Here is a 23,456-nt window from a genome sequence, read left to right on the forward strand (position 1 = left end):
CTCATACTACAGTTCTCTGGCCCTGGCAACATTTTAGTAAATCCTCTCTGCACTCTCAGAACTGCACATAACACACCAGCTGTGACCTCACCAGCATCTTACACAGTTTGATCACTGTAACTGGACTTTGGTATTCTGTACCCCTGCTGGTGAATGAGAGCGGGGGCAGATGGTCCACGTTTCACCCTCATTTCTTTTTACCCACAGACCATTACCACACAGTGTTCTTTAAACTGAGAGACACAACGATTTTATTCAATGTTAAACCATACCTGCTGCAAACTCATTTTCAAAAACAAGAGCATACGTTCCTGAATGTTGAACAAACAACTTATCGTTCATCAGCTTAAGCAAACTTTGGAGAGATCCAGCGTACAGATTCAGGGGTCGACCATAAGCTGTCCGGTACGCCTTCCTTATCCGTCGAACCGGGATGCCCATGGGTTTATCCTTAAGCAAATTTAAAATTTCTTCCCGAATCACCAATAAATCATTACCTAGAAGAGAGCACATATTATTAAAACTCTTGGGTTACATGGGCTACAGGACTCAAACTACACAAGTGTCGGGCCACAAAGCCTCTACATAGAAAATACAACCCTTTGGAGACTATCAGCAACCAATGTGGGAGAGAAACAGTCTATGATTGAGGGGGCAGTGAGCAACTAGGAAAGCTAAGCGGTGGCAGTGACGAAGTCACCATGGAAGCTGGAGCCACTCTCGGCTGGGAGGTGGGTCCATCCACTTTGGTTGAGAGGGAAGATCGGAGAGGCATTGCGAAGCTGAAGGAATGGGACCCAGAGAGCTGGAATGGGGTAATGTTTTAAAGAAAGGCTGCAACAGAGGTGGGAGTGTGAGGGGGAAATAGACAGACTGTAAGGGGGAAAACAGAAAAATTTTAATAGATGTCAACAAAAGAAGTATTTAGCTAACTGGGTACTGAGAAAAATTGAAATCACTGAGGTAATGAATTACTTGGAAATGAAGATGGAATCGCTAGTTTAAGGTGCTTACATTCAGAAGCTAGGATTACAGGGAGAAAATACAGTGAATTCCATTGTGATGAAAACTGTGCCACAATTGCTAAATTTGTATCTGAGACTGAGATCTTCTACGCAGTAGAGTGAAGGATCAATTAGCTTACTTGGCCGGATGGCGGATGGTGTGATGCCAGCAGCGTGGGTTCAATCCCTGTACCAGCTGAGGTTACTGTGAAGGTGTCTCCTTCTCAACCTCTCCCCTCACCTGAGGCCTGTTCACCATCAGGTTAAATCACATCTCTCTCTCTCTCCAATGAGAGAGCAGCCCTACGATCTAGTAAAACTACAGTAATTTTACCTCACCTTGTATGCAAGAAAACAGTAGTAACTGCCTTGCAAAAATGTTGCAGTTTTATGTATATTGAATAGAAAAGAATTAACTGTGATTTTACCAGTCTGCAGGTGGTGTGTAGAAGGTGATGTTGTTTTACATGCAGTCATTTGTGTCGGTTATTTTTTCAAAAAAGCCACTTTGTTCGTTGCCCAGAGATAACAAGGTGTAGAGCTGGATGAACACAGCAGGCTAAGCAGCATCAGAGGAGCAGGAAGGCTGACGTTTCGGGCCTAGACCCTTCTTACAGAGATGTCCCAAACACACTGAAAACTACTCAAATATCCCAGGCTGGTAAGAGGAGGGGTACACACTAAAAATTACTCATATACTCCACATTGCCAACAGGAGACACACACACACACTGAAAAAAAGTAACAAATACTCCAAGATAATAAACACAGCAGGACAAGCAGCATCTCAGGAGCAAGAAAGCTGCCATTTCGGGCCTAGACCCTTCTTCAGAGAGCTGCCTGTTGCTTTGTCTCAACTTCAATGCTGTGGTGTGTTGGAAATTAATGCTTTCCCTCTGTGTTGTGACTTTGTTTAATGGAAGGTTTGACAATTAAGGATATTGCTTAATTCTTCTAATTCTGCTTCTGTGTGAATTCCTGAGATGTCAACACCAATACAGAAGGCATTGCTACTGTGTGACTATATCCCCGAATAAATGAGCTAGAGAATGAAAAAGATGCCCTCAAAAGTCAAAAAGTGAAAATATCCCAAAAACTCAAAAACAGCTTGGACCTCTCACTGGAGAGGAAAATCTATCTTAACTATGTTCTCACACTTGTTTTGCAAAATCATAACAAACACGCAATGTTCCACCCAAAAAGTTCAATCTAAAAGCACAAAATGTACTCTATTTATAAATAAAAGAACACTATCTCAAGAAGCTGTATACCTTATAGGTTAGTTCAGCAAAACTAAAGAATTCACTCACGCTGTCACATAATCTTGATATTTCTACATGTGTTCAAACTACATCAGGACAGCGCACACAAGTTAAAGCACAGTTTAAAAGCTGACACTGGTTCAAATGTACTTCCTTGTGCTTGATGATGCACCTAATCTCTCTCCATGTCATCCAAAACAATGAACTATTCCAAAAATGATAGGAAGCCTTCAGCTTCCGACTAAACAATAATGATCTGTTTGCCACTACATGAACAAGTGACCAGGAAGGCTGAAGTCTCTGCTCTGCTAGTCCAAAGATAATTACATGGAAGTAATTCTGGATACACATACAACAAATAGGATGGATATTGTCTCATCCATTGGCTGTTCAAACATGCATCTTTAATCCTCTCCTTATTTCCTGAAGCAACCTGGATGGAAAACCACCTTAATTCTCTGTACAACACTGCCCTCGATCTGTTCAATTTCTGGACTTTATTGTATTTGATACATTTGTCTGGTTTAGGGCGAAGTGCTAGTGAGTGATGTAGCAGTGAAGACAAAGTTTTATCTTCACAGTGAGAACACCCTTCCTTGGGTAATGAAGCAGATACTACTGGGTTTAATGAGTTGGATGAAGGATGGGGAATTCCTGAGATACCACAGGCCTTTAGCAATTGTCCTGAATCTGAAATTTCCAGGGGCAGCACCAAGCCCGGAGTACTGTAGAAGAGTGTGTAAGTGTACCTTAGAGCTGCACTTCCAAATGTGAGGTGGCAAATTGAAAATAGAATTAGAGAGTCATCAAAGGCAGCAAAAAGGTCACACTACAGTTTTTACTGTGGTCTTCCACAGTGTTCTAACAAATGTCAAAGCAAGCTCATGGACTATAGTGGATAGAAAAAAAGAAGATGCGTAGGCTATTCAATAATGATTGTGGCTGATCACCCTTCTCAGGCCCCTGTTCCTTGTTAGGATAGGATTCTACACAATCCCCAGCCGCCCCGCCCCCCCGACCCCCCCAATTCTTCTAAACTCCAATGACTCTACTCTTAACCAGATCCAGTTTCTCTTCACATTGTCAGCCCTGCCATCCCAGAAATCTGTCTGGTAAACCTTCACTGCACTCCCTCCAATAGCAAGAACATTCTTCCTAAGATAAGGAGACCAAAACTGCCACAATATTCCAATTTTTCTGATGAAGGGTCTCAACCCGAAACGTCAGCTTTCCTGCTCCTCTGATGCTGCTTGGCCTGCTGTGTTCATCCAGCTCCACACCTTGTTATCTCGGATTCTCCAGCATCGGCAGTTCCTACTATCTCTGCAACAATGGTCCAGACAAGGTTTTGGTTTCACCAAGGCCCTGTTCAACTGCAGCAAGATATCCCTGCTTCTGTGCTTGAATCCTCTCATTATGCAGGTTACTGTACTACTTGCAGCATATCTCATCTTTCAGTCAGCACTTCACAATATTCTGGGCTCAATACTGAGTTCAGCAATTTTAGTTCGGGATCTCTGCCTCAATTTTGATGTTTTTTTCCCTGATTTGCTTTCTCCATTTTTTTTCTCTAGTTCCTCACTTTGCATTTTTTTGTTTCTTCACCCATTACCACAAGTTTTTTTTCCCACTTAGCAGCCATTTTAGTGACCTATAAACAGGATTTTCACCCCTTTAAGGGCTAAGGTCCAACACAACGTACCCACCACCGTCTCCCACCTAATGAGCAATGGTGGCCAATAATTGGCCTAGGAGTAGGTGAGATCAGCAACAGCAGAGGAGGGCTCAAAATCCAGTTGGGTACTGTCACTGTCTGGATCAACTGAAGCAAGGAGTAGAGGGAGAGTTTGTGCGGAGGGATGTGGAATGGAGAATACAACAGGATGGCTTTGCCACCAGAGCCTTCTATGGGATTCATTGATAACAAGCTTGTCACAAATGACTTTTTGCTTCCATACCACCTTTGGTCCTGCAACCCTCTACGGGCCGTAAGGCACCTGATCAGGAGGATCCCAACTTACCTAATCCTACCAAGCCTGTATGAAGGCCACTATGACGCACTTGGCTAATCTGGCAAAGCGTTGAACAGCAGTAGTGGTGTGGGAAGGGGCCCTTAGCTGGTCAGTGAAATGTCTCAGTCAGCCTAAGATCAGGAAGGCTCTCCTGCTTTAAATGCCAGGGATGGTAAGAGGTAACAGAAACATCATTACCCAAAATTTCATCTGATTTCTTGTCCCACTCATTTCCTGGCACTCTCCCAGGGGCTCCATAAAATCCCAGCCATTCACTCACCTCAGATTCAGTGACACACACTTTTTTTCTTGGCCTCCAGTAAGAGATGTCAGGGACCTCTCATTAGGTAACACATTTGTTGCGTTTTCAGACAAATTGAATGGTGCAATTAAAACCAGATAATTTAAAAGAATTATTGAGCTTAATACATCGCTACCTATTTTCTTAAGTCTGTAAATCCTCATTGCCTTTCTTTTCTCATAAGTATCTAGTTTGAGCAGAGAACTATCAAACTATCATAACTCGAAAGCAAAGCTCAAGGTAGGGGATCACAGGTGAAAAATCTAAGCTTCCAGTGTCTGAACGATTGCTAAAGCAATGTAAAAGGATTCAATAAGACCATAAGGTACAGGAGCAGAAGGAGACCATTCAGCCCACTGAGCTTGCTCCTACATATGGCTGATTTAATAATCCCCAACTCCACTTTCCTGCCTTTCCCCCTTAACCCTCGATTCCCTTACCCATAAAAAATCTGTCCATCTCAGTTCTGAATGAGCTTAATGACCAGGCCTTCTGTGAACAAATTCCACAGACTCATCACCCTCAGAGAAGAAACTCATCTTCATTTCCATCCTAACTGGGTGACTAGTTACTGAGATCATGCCCCGCCACAAGGAGAAATAACCTTTTAGCATTCGGCCTGTTCAGTCCCCCATGATGATTCCGGGAGCCAAATTTGGGGCACTGTGTTCAGTTCTGGTTGCCCTGCTGGGGGAGGAGAATAGGGATATTGCTGAGACCAAAGGATCTGAATTAGTTGGGGGCGGGGGGGCGGTGGTTTGTGTTGCACAGGATAGGCTGGGACTTTTTTTCCCTGGAGCATGGGGAGGTGGCCTTATGGGGTTTTGTGGAATCATGAGGAGCATGGAGAGGGTGAACAGCCAAGGTCTTTTCCCCCGGGGTGGGGGAGTCCAAACGAGAGGGAATAAGTTTAAGATGAGAGGGAAAGGATTTAAAAGGGACTTGAGGGCAACCTTTTCCCACCGAGGGTGATGCATGTATGAAATGAGCTGCCCGGGGAAGTAGTAGTGGCTGGTACAGTTACATTTATAAGACATTTGGACAGGTACATGGACTGGAAAGGTTTACGGCGATATGGTAAAACACAGGCAAATGGGGCTCATTCAGTTTGGGAAACCTGTTCAGCATTGGCCAGTTGGGATGCAGGGCCTACTTCTGTGCTGTATGACTCTATGATCTCTCATTCTTCTAAACTCCACTGAGTACAGGCCCAATCTACTCACCCTCCCTGAAATGCCTCCATTGCCAGTAAGTCTTTCTATAAATAAAGGGAACAAACCTGTTCATTGCATTTCAGCTGTGGTCTATCTAGTGCCTTGCATAGGTTCAGCAAGACTTTCTATCTTTGTACTCCATTCCGTTTGAAATAAAGACCAACATTCCATCTGCCTTCCCTATCACCTGCTGAACCTGCAGGCTTGCAGTTTGTGATTTATTCATTAATGGATCGTGGGAGCAAATTACTGCAGATGCTGGAATCTGAACTGAAAACGAAACGTGCTGGAGATCAGAGCAGGTCAGACAGCATCCATGGAGAGAGAGCAAGCTAAAGTGTCGAGTCTTGATTAATCTTCATCAGAGCTGAAGTGATGTGAAATGTGAAATATCAGAGCGGAAATGTGCAGGTTAGGGTGGATTGGCCATGCTAAATTACCCCGTAGTGTTCAGGGATGTGTCAGTTAGGTGGGTTATAGGGGGATGGGTCTGGGTGGATGCTCTGAGAGTCAGTGTGGACTTGTTGGGCCAAAGGTCCTGTTTCCACATTGCACAGATTCTATGGTGTAGAGGGGGCAGTAGTGGGGTGAGGGGTGTCCCCCAGCACTTTAATGCACCCTCCCCAAGATAGCATAAATGCTGTCCCCTCCACACTTCACTTCAGCTTTGATGAAGAGTCATTTAGATTCTAAACATGAGCTTGGGGTCTCTCCATGGATGCTGTCTGACCCGCTGTGATCAGCAACAATGGATCAATTGGTTATTCAACCCATTGCTAGTTGTGGCATATTGCTCCCGACAATTCACCTGCACTTTAATGTATTACAGCAAACATACTCCATCCCCTATTCCCAATTCCTCCGCCTCCGCCGCATCTGCTCCCACGATGAGGCATTCCACTCCCGCACATCCTAGATGTCCAAGTTCTTCAAGGACCGCAACTTTCCCCCCACAGTGGTCGAGAACGCCCTTGACCGCGTCTCCCGTATTTCCCGCAACACATCCCTCACACCTCGCCCCCACCACAACCGCCCAAAGAGGATCCCCCTCGTTCTCACACACCACCTCACCAACCTCCGGATACCACGCATCATCCTCCGACATTTCCGCCATCTACTATCCAACCCCACCACCCAAGACATTTTTCCTCCCCACCCCTGTCTGCTTTCCGGAAAGACCACTCTCTCCGTGACGCCCTTGTTCGCTCCACACTGCCCTTCAACCCCACCACACCCGGCACCTTCCCCTGCAACCGCAGGAAATGCTACACTTGCCCCCACACCTCCTCCCTCACCCCTATCCCAGGCCCCAAGATGACTTTCCATATTAAGCACAGGTTCACCTGCACATCTGCCAATGTGGTATACTGTATCCATTGTACCCGGTGTGGCTTCCTCTACATTGGGGAAACCAAGCGGAGGCTTGGGGACCGCTTTGCAGAACACCTCCACTCGGTTCGCAATAAACGACTGCACCTCCCAGTCGCGAACCATTTCAACTCCCCCTCCCATTCCTTAGATGACATGTCCATCATGGGCCTCCTGCAGTGCCACAATGATGCCACCCGAAGCTTGCAGGAATAGCAACTCATATTCCGCTTGGGAACCCTGCAGCCCAATGGTATCAAAGTGGACTTCACCAGCTTTAAAATCTCCCTTTCCCCCACCGCATCCCAAAACCAGCCCAGTTCATCCCCTCCCCCCACTGCATCCCAAAACCAGCCCAGCCTGTCTCCGCTTCCCTAACCTGTTCTTCCTCTCACCCATCCCTTCCTCCCACCCCAAGCCGCACCTCCATTTCCTACCTAGTAACCTCATCCCACCTCCTTGACCTGTCCATCTTCCCTGGACTGACCTATCCCCTCCCTACCTCCCCACCTATACTCTCCTCTCCACCTATCTTCTTTTCTCTCCATCTTCGGTCCACCTCCCCCTCACTCCCTATTTATTCCAGTTCCCTCTCCCCATCCCCCTCTCTGATGAAGGGTCTAGGCCCGAAACGTCAGCTTTTGTGCTCCTGAGATGCTGCTGGGCCTGCTGTGTTCATCCAGCCTCACACTTTGTTATCATACTTCAAAAGCAATTCAACTTATTGTGGAGCACATTATGATAGATTGAGGATCCAAGAACGTACTATACAAATCTGAGTCAATTCGACTCATGAAATGTTTTATAGATCAAAGTATGTAAAATTTGATTTTATTACCTTTTGAGATTTTTCTTTGCAATGGTAGCTGTGCCAAAGAAGCTTTATCCTCTGGTTTGCAATCACCGTCAGTTTTTCCCTGAAGCAAAGTCTGAGTTTCAGAAGAACCAAAAGATGTACCAGGAATTTGAAGGCTTCTGGCCCGCATTTTTCTCAAGTTACGTCGAGATTTGGCTTTGATGGTGAACCCTTTCTTCGTGGGTATTAGACACAGAAAGTCATCCATTGACTCCACCATGGCTTGTACTGTTGGAAATTTGTAGTCTTCAGCATTTAAATCCTTCTTGAATTGCTTTTTATAAAGTTTCTCTAACTTGTGTAGAGCAATGCCTTCAGGGTAACGACAGAACAGACATACCAATTCATCCTTCAATATGGCTTCCATATTCACTGCGTAAAAAAAAAATCTCTCTTCAGGAAGAAGTGAGGTAACACCCAATTTTAACACTGCTTTCAAAAGTTTTTAAATTGCTGAGAATGGAAGACCATCATCTCACATTTACAAGAAAAAACAAACACAGCTCATTTCCACAGACTGGCAGAGTTTGCTTCAAATCTGCTTATTCTTTTCTTGACCAGGAGCTTTATGCCACTTCACACTCCATAGACCACGGTCGTTCTACTGACCACACACACCACATGTAAAAATAAGCTAAACCAACAGCATGTATGCTTAATTAAAAAAAAATAGAATTGTAGCTGCTGAAAATCATAAACAAAAGTAGAAGTTGCTGGGAAAGCTCGGCAGGTCTGGGCTGCATCTGTGGAGAGAAATCAGAGTTAATGTTTCAAGGTTCAGTCATCCTTCCTCAGAACTGATGGTGGTGAGAAATACGTTGGTTTATGTGGAGGAGAGGGTAGGGGTAAGGAGTAAATGAGAGGCGTGGGTAGAGCCCAAAGAGAGGGGAGGACATTTGGACAGAAAAAGGAGTGGATGACGATCTGGCTGAGAGGGTGAATAGCTGTTAATGGGGACTGTTAGTGGCTACCAATGGGATGTGTGTGATAGCAGACTGTGACAACAAGGCCTCACGCGTGGAGGTTGGGGTAAAGACATGGAAGAACTCAAGCCCGGAAACTGTTGAAGTCAACATCGAGTTCTCAAGCAGAAAACAAGGTGCTGTTTTTCTAGCCTATGCTGAGCTTCACTGGAACACTGCAGCAAGCCTGAGACAGAGATATTGGCCAGGGAACAGAGTGGTGCATTGAAACGGCAGGCAACTGGAAGCTCAAGGTCTTTTTTGTGGACAGAACGAAGGGTCAAGAAGCCAGTGCATCACGACTTTTAAGGCCACCTAAGGATGGGAAACAAATGGCAGCTTAGCCAGTGAGGTCCACATGCCGAGACCCAACAGAAGAAAAGAGGGCAGGGAAGGTATTGAAGACATTTCATCTTCATGTGTGGATCATCTCAGTTTGTATCAAGCCACTGTTCCACTTTTCCTTTCCTGTGAGGAAAGCAGCTATTATACTCCAATCCTCCTAAATGGCACAACAAAAACATCTCAAACCGAATACCACACAGCACATTTTTTGCCTGACATAGCCACTGTTTCCGAATAAAAATAGAATAATCTCTTATCCTGATGCTGGTGTGTAATCCACATTTGGTTACAGGATAGATTAACCAGGGACAACTTTTCTAACACGCTGCTGGACGGACAGCTGCACTCAGCTGATCCTTTCCCACTTGCCGGATTAACAATGATCCTTTGTCCATCACAATCCAATTTAACCACATCCTTCATGTGCTCCAGAAGACTTGATATGAAGTGAAACCCATAATTTAACAACTCCAGTGGTGTTTTGTACTGGAGTATAACCTACAAACCTGCACATAGAAGCCTGAAGCCATTAGGCTTGGTCAGTAACATTTTAACACAATAGGAAAATATGCATCAGTTACCATCTGTTGGGGAATATTTTCAATCTTATCAAATCTCTGAACCAATTTTCTGTCCTTTGACCCAAACTGCAACAGAAACAAGCTCCACTTTTTAAAAAAAAATTGGGGTGTAAAAGCTCAGAAACACAGCATGTCACTATTAATGGGCTTCTTTAAATTGTAACAAAATTTCCATTAATGCTGCTCAATGATAAATACTCCAGCAGGTTTAATACAACAGAACACAACCGGCCCAAACTCTCACCTACAAAAGTGATGGCTGGGCTTAACTTTATTTATTAGTTTCCAAGCAATTTCCAGGAGATTTGCCAGGATGTTGCCTGGGCTGGACAGTTTCAGTTATAAAGAGAAATTGGACATGGTTGGGATGTTATCCCCTGAGCAGAGGAGACTGAGGAGGGACATGATTGAGATGTAGAAAATTATAAAACGGCATTCATAGGATAGACAGGAAGAAAGTTTTCCCCTTTATGGGGGGTGGGCGTCAATGACCAGGGCTCAGAGTTTTGTGGTAAGGTTTAGAGGATGGGTGAGAATTTTTTTTTCTCCCAGTGGGCGGTAGGATTCTGGAACTCAACACCTGTGGGTGCTAGATGTAGAAGCCCTCATAACATTTAAAAAGTATTTAGATGTGCACTCGTGTTGGCAAGGCATACAGGCTATGGGCCAAGAGCTGTCAGCTTATAGCATTAATATTATGGAATAGTTAGATGGGTTTTGACCAGCATGGACTTGATGGGCCAAAGGGCCCTTTTTTGAGCTGTAGGCTTCTATGAGCCTACATCAATGTCACTTGGATGAAAAGCAGGAACATTGAACATAGAACATAGAAAAGTACAGCACAGTACAGGCCCTTCGGCCCACAATGTTCTGCCGTGGAATAATCCTAATCCAAAAATAAAATAACCTAACCTACATTCCCCTCAATTCACTGCTGTCCATGTGCATGTCCAGCAGTCACTTAAATGTCACTAATGGCTCTGCTTCCACGACTACCACTGGAAAACTATTCCATGCGCTCACAACTCTCTGGGTGAAGAACCTCCCTCTGACGTCTCCTCTATACCTTCCTCCTAACACCTTAAAACTATGACCGCTCCTGGCAGTCAATCCTGCCCTGGGGAAAAGTCTCTGGCTATCGACTCTATCCATGCCTCTCATTACCTTGTACACCTCGATCAGGTCACCTCTCTTCCTCCTTCTCTCCAGAGAGAAAAGTCCGAGCTCAGTCAACCTCTCCTCGTAAGACAAGACCTCCAGTCCAGGCAGCACCCTGGTAAACCTCCTCTGCACCCTCTCCAAAGCCTCCACATCTTTCCTATAATAGGGCAACCAGAACTGGACACAATATTCCAAGTGTGGTCTCACCAGGGTTTTGTAGAGCTGCAGCATAACCTCGCGGCTCTTAAACTCGATCCCCCTGTTAATGAAAGCCAAAACACCATATGCTTTCTTAACAACCTTATCCACCTGGCTGAACCTGAAATCTTCAGCTGAAATATCAACATTCCTGCTCCTCCAATTCTGCCTGGCCTGCTGTGTTCCTCCAGCTCAACACGGTGTTACCTCTGACCCCAGCATCTGCACCTCTTGCTATGTCTGAGTGATCAGAACCTCGCAACACTGTCATATCATCAATAGCACATACAGCTTCAAAATAAGCATGTGTGACTGCTAGAATACAACAATCTATATTTATAAAACATATTCAACATGACAATATGTGCCAGGTGTCTCAAAGGAATGTAATCAGATCAGTACTGACACTGAGTGATGCTGGGGTATTAGAATGGCCCAATCAGAGATAGTAGGAACTGCCGATGCTGGAGCCTGAGATAACAAGGTGTAGAGCTGGATGAACACAGCAGGCCAGGCAGCATCAGGGGAGCAGGAAAGCTGACGTTTCGGGTCTAGGCCCTTCTTTAGAAATGGGGAGGGGTAGATGGCTCTGAAATAAATACAGAAAGTAGGGGTGGGGCTGGCAAACGGAGGTGGGATGGTGATAAGTGAGTGCAGGTCGGCAATGGTGGGGTTTGGTCAGTGAGGTGGGAGTGATAGGTGGGAGAGAAGATGGACAGGTTAAGGAGGTGGGGATGAGGGGGGACTTGTCTTGGGATGAGGTTGGTGTGGGGAGATTTTGAAGCTAGTAAAGTCCACATTGAGACCATTGGCTTGTAGGCTCCCAAGGCAGAATAAGCGGTGCGGTTCCTCCAATTTTCGGGTGTCGTCATTGTGACACTGGAGAAGGCCCATGTTAGACATGTCGTCCAGGGAGTGGGAGGGGGAGCTGAAATGGTTCACACCTGGGAGGTGTAGTCGTTTGTGGCAAACAGAGAGCAGGTGCTCTACGAAATGGTCTCCAAGCCTCCACTTGGTCTCACCGATGTAGAGGAGGCCACATCGGGAGCAGCAGATGCATAGACCACATTAGTGGAAGTGCAGGTGAACATCTGTCTGGTTTGGAGGGTTTTTTTGGTTCCTTGGATGGGGGTGTAGGGGAAGGTGTAGCACTTCCTGCAGTTACAGGGAAAGGTGCCAGGGGTGATGGGCCTCATGGGGGGTGTGGAGTGGACGAGGGAAATCAGAGATTAAAAATCACAGGACATGTTCAAGATACTGAGGTCAGACAGCATCTGTGGAGAGAGAAACAAAGTCAGACCTCTCTGCTTCAAAATTTCCACATCGTTCCAACTAAGGTCAGTACAAGATCAAGGAACAGAACCTCATCTTTAATTAGGCACTTTACAATCTCTTGGATCAGACTTAATGTTTAATTCAACAATTTCAGCTCATAAGCGCTGCCACAATTCTTCAATGGCAGCTGAGGTAGTAGTTTCTGCTATTCCCACTTACCCCTTCCCAAGACCCATCTTTTGTTTCTTTGCCTGTCCCCTTGCTACCTCCTTCACCGCCACCTTCTACTGCGCAATGTCTCCTGTCCTTCTCCCACACTAAACACTTTCCTCTTCCTTATTCCTCAAACTGTTGCTTTCTCTGTATCTTTACTTGCTTAAAACCTGTTAAATGTCAATTCTTTCCAATTCAGCTAAAGGTTCATCGGCCTGAAATGTTAACTTTGTTAATGAACAATTTAAAAAAAGCTGCGTACAAATGCAAAGGTTTAGGGAGGAAATTCCACTGTTCACATGCTGAGCAGCTAAAGGCACATATAACAGAAATCAGGATTTTAAAAGAAGCCAAAATTGAGGTAGTTTTCGGGCAATACAATGCCTAACATGACCATATTTGGTAAATGAAGCCAGTCTAAATAAATACAGATGCAATACTTTTCTGAAAAACCCTGCAAGTGATTTTCTCAAACAGCTCCATCAGGGTAAGCAAGAGGATTGAAGATAACCAGGCGGCTGTACTAACCTTTCAGAAACCATAAGGTCCATCTCTTTGTAATGAATGAACAGAATAATTAAGTCAAGAAATTATGAGTTTAATGCAACAACATGATTAACACAAGGCAAATAATGGGAAAATACTGAAAGGAAAACAGTATGTTCAGTCTAGTAGCATGAAGGCAACGATAAGAAATACTTCTAAGTCAGAGGTAGTTTCTTTACTCAGAGAGTAGTAAGGGAACGGAATGCTTTGCCTGCAACGGTAGTAGATTCGCCAACGTGAGGTACATTTAAGTCATCATTGGACAAGCATATGGACGTACATGGAATAGTGTAGGTTAGATGGGCTTCAGATTGGAATGACAGGTCGGCACAACATCGAGGGCTGAAGGGCCTGTACTGTGCTGTAATGTTCTATGTTTTATGTTCTATGATAAGAACAGAGCCCTTGAAAGTCAGAAACATAGTGGATCTAAAAGTTATTAAATCCAAACAAAATGTAGAACATAGACTGCAATCAAGCCAAGGACGTTCCCAAAATCAAAGCAATGTACTGCAGATTCTGGATATCTGAAACAAAATCAGAAAGTAGTGATGAAACTCAGTAGGTCTCTAAGGAAACTCAGTAGTTCGGGTAGTATCTACGAAGAGAGAATGTGTTGAATTCAATATCGCTATTCTTCAGACATAAATGGAGCTGGAAAATTGATGCGTTTTACGCTGCAGTGAAAGTGGAGGAGTGTAATAACTCCACAGAGACCGGTATCGCTTCAGCAAGTCATCCATTATTTACAGGTGGGTAGTATGTCTGTCAGCCAGGCCTCCCTGACTGGGGCTGTTAATCTGGACTGATCAGGGAACTCATAATTCTACAAGGTCTACCTGGCTGACCAAGTTACAAACATGCATTCCTTCCCCTCTACATCTGGGAATGTAGGCTGGTTCTTGCCCTGTAGCATCTCCTGGGGTGTTTTAGCACTGGTCTGGTTCCTGTGACTCAGCCTTGGATATGGGCAGCGAGTATCAGACTGAGCCCACCTCTTGTGACCCCAGAGCATCTCGAAGGAGATTCATCTTGTTCTTCAGACTGTAAAGGCACTGAGGCTGCAAAAGCTGCCATTTCTGTCTCAGAGTCTGAAGTTTGCTCGACGTTGGACAGAGTGGGAGGAACCATGGGTTCTGACTGCCTTTCCAGCTGTTCTGAGAGGTCAGGTATGCTCTGTTCCTGCCCCGTTCATGAGTTTGCAGCTTTCATGTAGTCCAGGTGCTTGTTCAGGAATGTCATACCTACCCACATTTTGTATGACACGGGATCTGACCTCATGCCAACCATGCCTCTTACCAATGCAGGGCCATTTCTGAGGATTCTACACCAAACTTCATCCTCTGAAAGAAACTGTCTCCCTTGCTTAGGGGAGTCTTCTGTCCAGCACTGACGTTCCTGATGCCAGTTCACCCTCACCACCCACATCCACTAGATTAGATTTAACCTGGTCTTCTCCCGATCAGCAACTTGACTGGAGCTATCCCTGTAGCTGCATGGAGGGCAATCCTATAATCAAAAAAGGAACTGGCGCAGTTTGGTATCTGGTGAAGCTGTAGGCTGTTTCTTTTAGCCTGCCTTCAAAGTTTGGACTGCTCTTTCTGCCAGAAAACTGGACAATGCGTGGTATGGAACCATCCTTAAATGTTGAACACCATTCGATTTTAGGAAAATACTCAAATTCCCTGCTGTTAAATGATGGCTTGTTGTCTGTGATCAACACTTCCGGGAGCCAATATATTGCAAAAGATGCTCACAGTTTTTCTATCATCGCGCCTGCATTTGAGGAGTGAATTCTATGCACCTCCAACCACTTTGAGTGGGCATCTGCAATGACTAACAATATTTAGTCCATGAACGGATGTGAATAGTCAATGTATGACCAAGGGTTTAGGGTCCCAGGTTCATCCAGCCATTCCCATGAATGTGGGGGGAGTTGTTGATGGTAATTTTTGTCCTTGTTGGCACTCTGGGCACTGCCCCACCAATGTGGCTATATCTGCATCCAATCCTGACCACCAGACGTAACTTAAGAGTCATAGAGCTGTACGGCATGGATACAGACTCTTCAGTCCAACTCGTCCATGCCGACCCGATATCCCAAATAAATCTAGTCCCATTTGCCAGCATTTGGTCTATATCCCTTTAAACTCTTCCTATTCACATAGCTATCCAGATGCCTTTTAATTTTTGGAATCAGACCAGCCTGCATCACTTCCTCTGGCAGCTCATGTCTACGTATGCACCACCGTCTGATGAAAAAGTTGCCCCTTAGCGCCCTTCTAACTCTTTCACCTCTCACCATAAGCCTAATCTCTCTAGTTTTGGACTTACCCACCCTGGGGGAAAGACTTTGTCTATTCACCCAACCGTTCCCTTCATGATTTTATAAACCTCTATAAGGTCACCCTCCGTACCTCCAATGCCCCAGGGAAAATTGCACTAGCCTATTCTGCCTGTCCCGATAGCTCAAACCCTCCAACACTGTTAGCATCCTTGTATGAGCCCTTTCGAGTTTCAGAGCAGGGAGACCAGAATTGCACGCAGGATTCCAACACTGGCCTAAACAGTGTCCTGTATAGTTGCAACATGACCTCCCAACTCTGACACTCAATGCACTGACCAATAAAAGCAAGCGTACCAAACACCTTCTTCGTTATCCTGTCTACCTGCAACTCCACTTACAAGGAACTATGAACCTGCACTCCCAAGGTTTCAACTCTCAGCAACATCTTCACTTTGGATAGCCCAGCATGACCCTAGTCGAATTGTCTGACAGTTATCTTTGCTCGGGACAATCATTTTTGCTCCCCATAACCAAATGGCATCTTTCCACCTGATCTAGAAGAACGTCAGTGCTAATTGTGATTGCCCTTTGTTTTTCCCATCACCACCAGCTGTTTTAGTTTTGCCAAGACAGGATCTTTTTGTGTCCACAGTCTGATCTCATCAGCAGTGACTGGAAATGTGTTCAGAAAGTTTACAGACTTTTCCAGCAGCAATACCACTGGGTAGTGTAACTGTCAGCGGGATGCGGCTCAAGGCACCAGCATTTGCTACTTAACCTCCCAGATGGTGTCCCAACATAATTGTGCGCATTAGAATGCGAGCCCAACACTGAATTCAACCTGAAGTTATGGGTGGCACAGCCCAGTCCTCTTTGAGTTGCCCTGGGCGGGCTGTGGTCTATTGCTATCAAAGATTTACATCCATAAAGGTATTGGTTGAACTCTGACACCAAACATGAGGGCCAAACCTTCCTGCTCTATCTGGGCGTATTTGCATTCTGCATCAGCCAACGCCCAGTAAACACTCACTATTGGGTGTTCCTCCCCTGTCAGCCAACACTACCCGAATACCATAAACCACGTGACAGCAACAGATCTCACTTGGAATCATTGTGCACCAACACCTTAGATGATGCTAGCTCCTTCTACATTTCCCTAAAAGCTGCGTCTTTGCTATGGGACCATTACCAAGGCTGACCCTTCCTCAAGGGCAGCTGTAGGGTACCAGTTCCTGCCTAATATTGTATCAGTGATAATGGGAACTGCAGATGCTGGAGAATCCAAGATAATAAAATGTGAGGCTGGATGAACACAGCAGGCCCAGCAGCATCTCAGGAGCACAAAAGCTGACGTTTCGGGCCTAGACCCTCTGATGAAGGGTCTAGGCCCGAAACGTCAGCTTTTGTGCTCGTGGGATGCTGCTGGGCCTGCTGTGTTCATCCAGCCTCACATTTTATTATCCTGCCTAATATTGTTATAGTTTGCCTTCCCTCAATTTAACACCTTCACCCAAGGACTGCTGTTATCTCTATCCATAACTATTTTATGGTCACTACTTCCAAAATTGCTGCCCCACTGAAACTTCACTCGTCTGCCCAGGCTCATTTCCCAAAACCAGGTCCAGTATAACCCCTTCCCTGGTTGGGCTGCTTACAGGTTGTGTCAAGAAACCCACCTGATTGGTCCTTACAAATTCTGCCCCATCCAAGCCACCTAGCAAATAGGGAGTCCCAGCCAATACTGGGGAAGTTAAAATCACCCACAACAACCACACTGCTGTTTCCACATCTTGTTACCCTTTACTGACACGTGCCTAGTACTTGATACTCACCCAGTTCCCTCACAGTGAGAGAGGGAGCAGAGCCAGTGACACTCCTGTTTATATCTGTCAGCCAGGGCTCCCTGATTGACCCAGGTTAACAGCCCCAATCAGGGAACCTGGCTGACCTCATTTCAATCACTACCGGAGCAGATGAAACAAATGGTAAAGATGCTCCAGAGCAAAAGGCAAAGGGAGTAGTAATGGTAGTCAGGATATAGATGCAGAGTGGGTGCTAATGGTAGGTATTACATGGACGTACATGGAATAGTGTAGGTTAGATGGGCTTGAGATTGGTATGACAGGTCGGCACAACATCGAGGGCCGTAGGGCCTGTACTGTTCTGTAATGTTCTATGTTCTAGTAATGGCAGAAGAGATGAGAGGGGGCTGCTGAGTGAGTGGGTGGGTCAACAGTGATCATGAAGGGGTGTGTGTGCATTGACAGAGGTGTGAACCATTGAAAGCACAGCCTGTTGGGAAATTATAATGTGAGGTGTCGCAAGGAGCCTGGTTTTGTGCTTGGACAATTTCCCCAGGCAGGAACATTGTTATTTCATTAAGTGGATAATTATTAACTCACTCCCCCACCCCACCCACTGCAAAGTGCCCCATTATTTATTTTCTGAATCAATGTGAAGGTGGGGTGGGACGCACTTTTGAGGGTTGGTGCAGTCTTGGTAGACCAAACGGCCTCTTCCTGCGTTGTCGGGATTCTCTGGTCATATTTCCAGGTCTTTGTTTTATTCAAATTGCTAAAGTGGATAGACCAAGACAGAATGGTTCTTTGAGAGGCAGTCTAGGACAAGAGGTTGCAGTTTAACGATAATGACGGTAGTTGTAAAACAGAGATGAGGAGGATTGACTTCCCTCAAAAGCTGGTGAATCTGTGGAGCGGATGCTGCACATTAAGTAAACTCACAGATTTTTAATCAGTGTGAGGTGCTGCACTTTGGGAGATCAAATGTTAAGAACAGTTAGTGGCAGGACCCGAAACAGCATTGATATACAGAGGGTTCTTGGGATTCGAGTCCACAACTCCCTGAAAGTGCCCACACAAGTAGACAGGGTGGGAAAGAAGGCGTATGGCATGCTTGCCTTTATTGGTTGGGTAATTGAGTACCAGTCAGGATGTCATGTTGTAGCTTTATAAGACTTTGGTTAGGCCACACTTAGAGTATTGTGTTCAGTTCTGGTCACCACATCACAGGAAGGGTGAGGAGGCTTTGCAGAGGGTGCAGAAGACGTTTACCAGGATGCTGCCTGGATTAGAGGGTATGAGCTATAAGGAGAGGCTGGAAAAACTCAGGTCGTTTTCTCTGGAGCAATGGCGGCTGAGGGGTGACTTGATAGAAATCCATAAAATTATGGGATGCATAGATAGGGTCAATGGTCAGAATCTTTTTCCCAGAGCTTAAAGGCATTTGATAAGGTTCTCCATGGTAGGCTGATGGAGAAAGTGAAGTCACATGGGGTCCAGGGTGTGCTAGTTAGATGGATAAAAAACTGGCTGGGCAACAGGAGACAGAGAGCTGTAGTGGAAGGGAGTTTCTCAAAATGGAGAACTGTGACCAGTGTGTTCCACAGGGATCTGTATCAGGGCCACTGTTGTTTGTGATATATGTAAATGATCTGGAGGAAGGTATAGGTGGTCTGATCAGCAAGTTTGCAGGTGACACTAAGATTGGTGGAGTAGCTGATAGTGAAGGGGACTGTCAGAGATTACAGCAGAATATAGATAGACTGGAGAGTTGGGCAGATAAATGGCAGATGGAGTTCAATCCAGGCAAATGTGAGGAGATGCATTTTGGAAGATCTAATTCAAGGCCGAGTTATAAGGTAAATGGAAAAGCCCTGGGGAAAACTGATGAACAGAGAGATCTGGCTGTTCAGGTCCATTGGTCCCTGAAGGTGACAACGCAGGTCGATAGGGTGGTCAAGAAGGCATACGGCATTCTTTCCTTCATTGGGCGGGGTATTGAGTACAAGAGTTTGCAGGTCATGTTACAGTTGTATAGGACTTTGGTTCGATCACATTTTGGAATGCTGTGTACAGTTCTGGTTGCCACATTACCAAAAGGAAGTGAATGCTTTAGAGAGGGCACAGAGGACATTCACCAGGATGTTGCCTGGTATGGAGGGTGCTAGCCATGAAGAGAGGTTGAGTAGATTAGGGTTATTTTCATTAGAAATACAGAGGTTGAGGTAGGACCTGATTGGGGTCTACAAAATCATGAGAGGGACGATAGCAAGAAGCTGTTTCCCAGAGTGGGGGACTCAATTACTAGGGGTCACGATTTCAAGGTGAGAGAGGAAAAGTTTAAGGGAGATATGCGTGGAAAGCTCTTTATGCAAAGGGTGGTGAGCGCCTGGAACACATTGCTAGCGGAGGTGGTAAAGGCTGGCACGATAGCATCATTTAGGATTTATCTAGACAGATAAATGAATTGGCAGGGAGCAGAGGGATACAGATCCTTGGAAAATAGGCGACAGGTTTAGATAGAGGACCTGGATCGGCACAGGCTTGGAGGATCAAAGGACCTGTTCCTGTGCTGTAATTTTCTTTGTTCTTTGAGATGTCTAATACTAGGGGGCATGCATTTAAACTGAGAGGGGGAAAGTTCAAAGGAGATGTGAGCGGCAAGTTTTTTTTTTACACAGTGATGGGAGCATGGAATGTGTTGCCAGGGATGGTGATGGAGGCAGATACAAAATACACGTTCAAAAGACATTTAGATAAGCACATGAATATGCAAGAAATGGAGGGATATGGATCAAAGGCAGGCAGAAGGGATTAGTTTAATTTGGCACAACATCATGGGCCAAAGGGCCCGTTCCTGCACTGTGCTGTTCTATGTTCTATTTATTTCTGTTCTATCTATTTGGTGGTGCTGGCTCGAAGGGCCAAATGGCCTACTCCAACACCTATTGTCTATTATGTTCCAGTAATAGATGGAATGTTTATGTGGAGCAGGCAGAAGAGTGGATCTGAGGTGAGAGAAGATTAGCCAGGATCATATAAATGGTGGGGCAGGGTGACAGGCTGAAAGGCCTACTCCTGATCTTAGTTTTATATAAAAAGAGATGTAAGAGAACAAAGAACAAAGAAAATCACAGCACAGGAACAGGCCCTTCAGCCCTCCAAGCCTGTGCCGATCCAGATCCTAAGTCTAACCTGTCATCTATTTTCTAACGGTCTGTGTCCATTTGCTCCCTGCCCATCCATGTACCTGTCCAAATATATCTTAAAAGACGCTAACGTGTCTGCGTCTACCACCTCCGCTGGCAACGCGTTCCAGGCACCCACCACCTGCTGCGTAAAGAACTTTCCACGCGTATCTCCCTTAAACGCTAATACAAAACGCTAGTGCGGCCTCATTTGGAATAGTGCATACAGTTCTGGTCACTCCATTACAGGAAGGATGTGGAAGCATTGGAAAAGGTGCAGAGGAGATTTACCAGGATGTTGCCTGGCCTGGAGCGCAGGTCCTATGAAGAAAGGCTGAGGAACTTGGGTCTGTTCTCATTGGAGAGAAGGAGGCTAAGCGGGGATTTAATAGAGACATACAAGATGATCAGAGGATTAGATAGGGTGGACAGTGAGAGTCTTTTTCAGAGCATGATGACTTCAGCTTGTACAAGGGGGCATAGTTACAAATTGAGGGGTGATAGATTTAAGGCAGATGTCAGAGGTAGGTTCTTTACTCAGAGAGTGGTAAGGGCGTGGAATGCCCTGCCTGCCAATGTAGTTAACTCAGCCACATTAGGGGCATTTAAACAGTCCTTGGATAAACATATGGATAATGATGAGGTAGTGTAGGGGGAGGGGCTTAGATTAGTTCACAGGTTGGCGCAACATGAAGGGCTGAAGGGCCTGTTCTGTGCTGTATTGTTCTATGTTCTATGTTCTAAACTTGCCTCCTCTCACTTTGAACTCATGACCCCCAGTAACTGAGTCCCCCACTCTGGGAAAAAACCTCTTGCTATACCCTCATGATTTTGTAGACCTCAGTCAGAACCCCCTCAATCTCCATCTTTCTAATGAAAATAATCCTAATCTATTCAACCTTTCTTCATAGCTAGCACCCTCCATACCAGGCAACATCCTGGTGAACCTCCTCTGCACCCTCTCCAAAGCATCCACATCCTTTTGGTAATGTGGCGACCAGAACTGCACACAGTACTCCAAATGTGGCCGAACGAAAGCCCTATACAACTGCAACATGACCTGCCAACTCTTGTACTCAATACCCCGTCCAATGAAGGAAAGCATGCCATATGCCTTCTTGGCCACTCTACTGACCTGTGTTGCCACCTTCAGGGAACAATGGACCTGAACACCCAGATCTCTCTGTACATCAATTTTCCCCAAGACTTTTCCATTTACTGTACAGTTCGCTCTTGAATTAGATCTTCCAAAATGCATCACCTCGCGTTTGCCTGGATTGAACTCCATCTGCCATTTTTCTGCCCAACTCTCCAGTCTATCTATATTCTGCTTTAATCTCTGACAGTCCCCTTCACTATCAGCTACTCCAACAATCTTCGTGTCATCTGCAAACTTGCTGATCAGACCACCTACACCTTCCTCCAAATCATTTACGTTTCTCACAAACAACAGTGGTCCCAGCACAGATCCCTGTGGAACACCACTGGTCACAGGTCTCCAATTTGAGAAACCCTCTTCCACTACAGCTCTCTGTCTCCTGTTGCCCAGCTAGTTTTTTATCCATCTCGAAACACTGAAAACAACAAATGCTGGTGATCACAGTGGGTCAGGCAGCATCCATGGAGAGAGAGCAAGCTAACATTTCAAGTCTAGATGGCTCTTCATCAGAGCTGACACGAAGTGTGGAGGGAGCAGCATTTATGCTATATTTGGGGGGGGAGGGAGAGAGGACATGGTGACAGAGGTTGTAACAAGTAAAGCTAAAAGAAAGGGAAGGAATGGGTGTGCATTCACAATTTGAAGGTGTTGAACTCAAGATTAGGTCCAAAAGGTTGTAAACTGCCCAGTCTGAAGATCAGATGGTGTTCCTCCAGTTTGTGCTCACCCCACACCATTGGTCTGCCATTCTTACATTACCGTCACAATCTGAACTCTCAGCATCCTTTCTCCCCCAGCGCAACCCTCTCCTCCCTCTCCCCCCCCTACCCCCACCCACTACAGCTTAAATGCTGTCCTTCTACACTTCACATCAGTTCTGGTGAAGAGAGATAGCAGGAACTGCTGATGCTGAGGAAGGGTCCCGACCCAAAACATGAACTTTCCTGCTCCTCTGATGCTGCCCGGCCCGTTGCGTTCCTCCAGCTCCACACTGTATTATCTTAGTTCTGATGAAGAGTCATCTAGACCCAAAACATGAGCTTGCTCTCTGTCCATGGATGCTGTCTGACCTGTGTGATCTGCAGCTTTTGTGTGGTCAGTACAGATTCCAGCTTCTGCAGTAATTTGTTCCTACATTCTGTGAAAGAAACCATTTGACTGTGTGGGGTTATTGGAGATGGGAGGATGAGATACAAACTAAAGGAATAATACATCCAACTTGTATCGTAACTCGAGGCATGAGTCTAAGAACCTTAATGACCACATCAGAACTAATGTTACAGTTTGCATTTTACAAAAAGGAACAAAGCGAAGGCAGATGCAGAGAGGAGGAAAAAAGAGCTGTAAACGGATTATGTAGAGGGCACAAAAACAAAATTGCTGGAGAAGCTCAGCAGGTCTGGCAGCATCTGTGAAGGAAAAAACTGAGTTAACCTTTCGGGTCCGGTGACCCTTCCTCAGAACTGTTGGAACCATCTTCCTGTTTCAGAAACCCTTTCGCCCAACACAGTTTCTCCACCTGGACCCCATCCTCTGGTCCTTTAGATGCAGTAAACCTGTTCTTTGAGAACTGTTGACATGACGTGGGTCACCTCAATTTCTCTGCCCCCCTGACTTATTCCAATCCATCAAAAACGTTTGATCCCGATTTACAGCATCAGCAGTTCCACCGGTTTTTATTTGGGTAGAGGGCACAGTTCGCCCTATATTAGCACAAGACAAAAG

At 45.5% G+C, this 23,456-nt stretch overlaps 1 protein-coding gene across 1 annotated transcript in view; it reads right to left on the bottom strand.

The window, feature by feature from the left end:
* The window catches only part of wu:fj29h11 (uncharacterized), a 140,884-nt gene extending 117,666 nt beyond the window's left edge, over window positions 1-23,218 (bottom strand). The window contains exons 1-3 of the mRNA XM_059653587.1: window positions 23,166-23,218; window positions 8,000-8,389; window positions 273-497 (exon numbers count right to left, since the gene is read on the bottom strand). Of these exons, the coding sequence (XP_059509570.1) occupies window positions 273-497; window positions 8,000-8,384 (610 nt within the window). The 5' untranslated portion in view covers window positions 8,385-8,389; window positions 23,166-23,218. The remainder of the gene's footprint in view (window positions 1-272; window positions 498-7,999; window positions 8,390-23,165) is intronic.
* Window positions 23,219-23,456: the final 238 nt, after the last annotated feature.

Source organism: Stegostoma tigrinum, chromosome 22 (assembly GCF_030684315.1).
Source record: "Stegostoma tigrinum isolate sSteTig4 chromosome 22, sSteTig4.hap1, whole genome shotgun sequence".
Classification (NCBI taxonomy): Eukaryota; Metazoa; Chordata; class Chondrichthyes; order Orectolobiformes; family Stegostomatidae; genus Stegostoma; species Stegostoma tigrinum.